At 31.6% G+C, this 4,815-nt stretch overlaps 1 protein-coding gene across 1 annotated transcript; it reads right to left on the bottom strand.

The window, feature by feature from the left end:
* Positions 1-247: 247 nt before the first annotated feature.
* Positions 248-1,246, bottom strand: LOC131036435 (F-box/kelch-repeat protein At1g80440-like). The gene has a single exon (XM_057968323.2). The coding sequence runs from the start codon at positions 1,244-1,246 to the stop codon at positions 248-250; it is 999 nt and encodes a 332-aa protein (XP_057824306.2).
* Between the last annotated feature and the right edge of the window lie 3,569 nt (positions 1,247-4,815).

Genomic DNA, 4,815 nt, shown 5'->3' with positions numbered 1-4,815 from the left:
ATAGCAAAAGTAAAACCCACTTAGAGGTTCATATTTGTAACACTTAGTAATTTATACTATGCCATTAATATAGTGTATATAAGAAGTTGACATTGAGTTATAACAAAATAATGATAAGTAAAATAGACAAATCAACTAAATAGATTCGTTTTTATTACATGATCTATCACAATTAAGAATTTAGATAATAAATTTTATAGATTTTATTAAAAAAATGTAAAGCTACAATTAAACATTTTTTTACATTTTAAATTTGTATTGTTGCAACAGATAGGATTTCCATGTCGACAAATGCTTCCGGCTTGTTAATAGCAATCCACCTCTCAGTGACCACTGCTCCAGGCTTATAGATATAGAAAACTGGATGGCCCGATTCTAAGGAAGTATTCTTATATCCGCTCAAGAAAATTCTATCACACCACACAGTTGCACGAATGAAGGTAAGTTCTTGGGGAAGGGGCTCCAATTCTCTCCACACTTCTCCTTCCCAATCATACTGTTCTACTCCTTCCCCTCCAAAGGCATATAATTGTCCAAATGCATATAGAACTTGGACATACTTTGAATTACCTAACGTATTTTCTAAAGTTGTCCACTCTCTTGTGCTAGGGTTAAATCTTTCAGCCTTATTATTGAAAATACCAATGACATAGAACAATCCTTCTATAAAAACATCCCTACAGAAGCCAATTTCTTGGTGCATCTTAGGAAAAATCTCCCATTTATCTTCATCTACTTTGTATACTGCTGCATCACTGAGACTATTATCACACTGTCCAAGCCCTCCTGCAATGTAAATGGATCCCTCAGGTGACGCACAACATGCAAACATTGATGAAGATGTGGCAGTGGGAATTTCAGCACCTTGCTGCCATGTACTTGTTTCGAAATCATATACCAAAATCCTTCTAGTCTCATGCTCATGATGTTTCAAACCCATCAAAACGAGCTTGTGATTCACACAAACTAAACGAGAAACAAATGAGATTTGAATTCCAGTGGGAATGGGAGGGAGCCTTTCCCATGAGTGATCGACAGGGTCATATATAGTTACCCCAGCACGCTGGAGTAGACATATATATTTCTGAGGCATCCCAATGTCATTTCTGTCTTTATAGAATTGGAAGCATTCCATTCTTTCATTCATAGGCTTGGTGATCTTCCTCTTCTTTATTCCGGATTTATATGCCATGTTTTTAAAGTTGTCTCTAACTATTTGCTCGGGGATTTCCTGCAAAAACTCCATTATCAACTCTGTCTTCTTGAATAGGAAATAAAGGTCTACACTTGCACACTACGTGCAGAATGTGCTGCAATTCAGAAAATTAGAAACCCTAGTGTGTAAAAGGCTGTATAAACTCTATCGTTCTTTGAATTCAGGTTGTTTTAAATAGATCATCTCTTCTTATAGCTAAGGTCCACATCAGATTCAAAGACCACACCGTTTGGAAGTGCCCTTTGTATGCGTAAATTGGAGATTATAATTAAGGCTAAAATGGACATTCTTTCCAATAAATAAGATTTAACTAATTTTATAGATATAGGAAATTTGGAGCTTATCATAATTTTAAATTATACAAAATAAATAAGTCAATAAGATATTTCAATTATATTTTATATGAAATGTGTCTACTATCACATAAGTCAAATTATTATATTCTTATGAAAACATATGTAAAACATTAATTTTTAATCGTAGAAGTGTGTCATCAAGATCATGATAGTGGCATCAACGTATATAGCCCAAACTATCTAGAATATCATTGATCTCCTCCTCCCAATGGAGTAAGTTAAAGCACACATCTATTTCAGTGGTATTTTCATCATCTGTCTTTCCCCTTAGTTGTTTCTAGTTTGTGTTTACTAATTTGTTATTTTTACTCTCATCTTATTGTAAACTTGGTTAAACTCTGCATGTTTTAGTGGGCGTGCTTTACAATCTATGTTGTTTTTTTTTGTTTTTTTTGGTTATGGATGGTTGGTGTTTTTTTTTTTTTTTTTGTTATGGATGGTTTTTTTTTTTCATGTGTAAACTATTGGGAGCCTTCTTTACTTAACAAAACCATTAATTTTTATTGAAAATTAATAACAAATATTAAATCTTCTTTTGATTCAAAATCTGAGTGATCTCCCGCCACATCTGAGGAGGTGGCCCCATTTCCCCTAATCAAAAGACCTCTGACCATAGAAAGCCCCTCATAGATGCTGAGATAACGATTTTAAAATTGGAAGAGAATATGGAGAGATGGGAAATGGTTATCAAATGGCTCCTCTCATTGTTCAATATAGCAATCAGAAAAGTCAATAGGCTTGTAGCGGTGGCTACGCGAGGGTGAGAGTAGACAAATGGGTTATGGATATCAAAGATGAACTTCTTTGGGAAGGAGCAAGTGAGATGGCTGGGAAGCTATAGATCTCAAAAAAAATTGATGGGAGATTGAAAGAGTTCTCTGAGAAGAAGATACCAAAAAATGAGAACAAAATTGTTCTGGAACTAAAAGAGAACTAGGAGGTCCTGATGGGCAAAATTAAGAAAATGGACAAATGAAGCTAAGAAATGATGGTAAAAAACTCATCTTCTTTCAAATCTATATAGGATGAAATTGATTGAAGGAGAGACAAATGTAAGCTAGTTAGATAAGTACTTTGGAGTGGACATGTGGTATTGTCATAATTGCCTAATTCACTTGGTTTTTTTGCCTATCTAGGGGAAAGGTTTTGATTCATTTTACTCAAATTACATAAAGAAATTTTTATTATAAGCGATCATGGATCTTCAATCCTTGAGTGACTCTAGCATGGTATTAGAGATTTCTCTTTCATAGGATTTTATGGTCTACTTTCAATTGTCATCAATTTGAATTCACTAAGGAGTGTAAGATATTTTCTCATAGAAAGGAATGTAATGATGCTATGGGCTTGCTTATGTTACTTTTTTTTCAACATCTTGTTGTTTCATGTTGAGTAGTGTACAATACTAAATTAAGTATGGGATAAGGGAAAAGATTTGTTTGGTATAGTTTGTGAGTTTTTTTATTACAAATAGAGCTAGAATAACATCTCTTTCTTTTGACAAATTATGAATCATTAAGAATTATTCGATTAAGTTCATATCATGTTGATATCTCAATTGGCTTATTGTGAAAAATATAAAATTAAAAATAATTATATTATTGATATTTTTAATTTAAAAAAATTAAGTACACTCTTTTCTTTTACTTTTTTATTCCACCGTGAATGACTTAGGTAAATGATTTTGCATTCCTTATTTTGAGATATTTTGTGATCATTTGACTATAGAGAAATGCAATATTATTTAATTAAATCTACTTGGAAAGAGTTGGGCACTATTATAAAGCCAAAGTGAAGAAAATATTCAAAATAGAGATAGAATTTTATGATTCTCCCACCTATACAAAAGAAGATAAACTTAAAAAGGAAATTGAAGATTTTAATATTATAATAAAATAATATTGATAAACATAATATTTATATAAAAAAGTTAGAAGAGTTTAGGCAACTCCGTCAAGAGTACAATATTTTATTTCATTCAAGTCATCTACTTCGTCCTCTTCTTCTAAACCACCATCATCATTTTCATAATGAAGGATAGTAGGTTTATCTAATATAAATGATAACATGAAAGAAAATTTTCATTACATTTGCAATTTTTTTGTTTAGATAGATGGATTCTTGATTCAAGAGCCTTACATTATATACCTTCATCTTAGAGTATGTTCTCTTTACTGAAGCACTACATTTTATGACATACTTTGATGGGTAATTAAATATATATGCTTATGGGAAGTAATCTATTTGTCAATGAGGTGATAACTTAAATGATATATTTTATGCTCTATTATTGTCTATTGGAGTTTTACATTAATTAGGTTAGTTTTAGGTTAATAGTTAAATCAAATAAATTAGTTATATTGTTAGTTATTGGTAAGTTATGTACATATAAAGGATTTTTTTAGTTATTTAAGAAAACAATGGTTTTATTTTACTAATACTGATCAATGTAAAATCAATTTGATTGTACTCAATAATATCAGTTTTATTTCTACATTGGTTTGTTTTTTTATTACTCTCACATTCGATATCATACCAAAATGCTTGTGACCTGAGAAAAAATGGATGAGAAGAGTTGTGCCCTTTGTCAAAGTAGTGGAGTAGAAGATGTTGAAGATGTGCAATGGATAAATTGATCATCACTAATGTTGGTTTTCTTGTTGAGGTGTTGGGTAAACAGAGGTATGAACATATATGATTTTGTGTCTTGACATTGAATTGACAAGACTACATTATCTATTCTAGAAAATCATCTTTGTAAACTTAATGAAATCACATTTTTTCACATTCTAATTAGAGAGGAAAAGGACATGAATAATTAAGGGACTATTTTATCGAGTTTACCCATCAATAGATCCTTAGCTAGCCATCCTTATTAGGAGTAAGTCCCACATCAAACAAATAAACATTGCTAGGATGGAAATCAATTCTTGAAATGCCACCATGTAAGTTATCATGGCTTTTGCTTGTTTCTATTGCCAAATCAATATTCAAACCTAACAAATGACCTGAGCTATGTACAAGGGTATCAATGTTTGTTCTCATGCTCTTATTCACTTTCTCTCCAACATCGAATAAAAAAATTCATCTATGTTAGTAATCTGGAGATGCTTCACATAGCCTAGCATGACATTCATGACATCACCATTTTTACTCCCTTCTGCAAATTTCCTATTTAACCCAACAAAAAAACAAATCGATTCAACTACCTCAGATGATAGGCAAACAAGTGGATAATTTTGG

The sequence above is a fragment of the Cryptomeria japonica genome, chromosome 7 (assembly GCF_030272615.1).
Source record: "Cryptomeria japonica chromosome 7, Sugi_1.0, whole genome shotgun sequence".
Lineage (NCBI taxonomy): Eukaryota > Viridiplantae > Streptophyta > Pinopsida > Cupressales > Cupressaceae > Cryptomeria > Cryptomeria japonica.
This window is presented reverse-complemented; position numbering and strand designations above follow the sequence as displayed.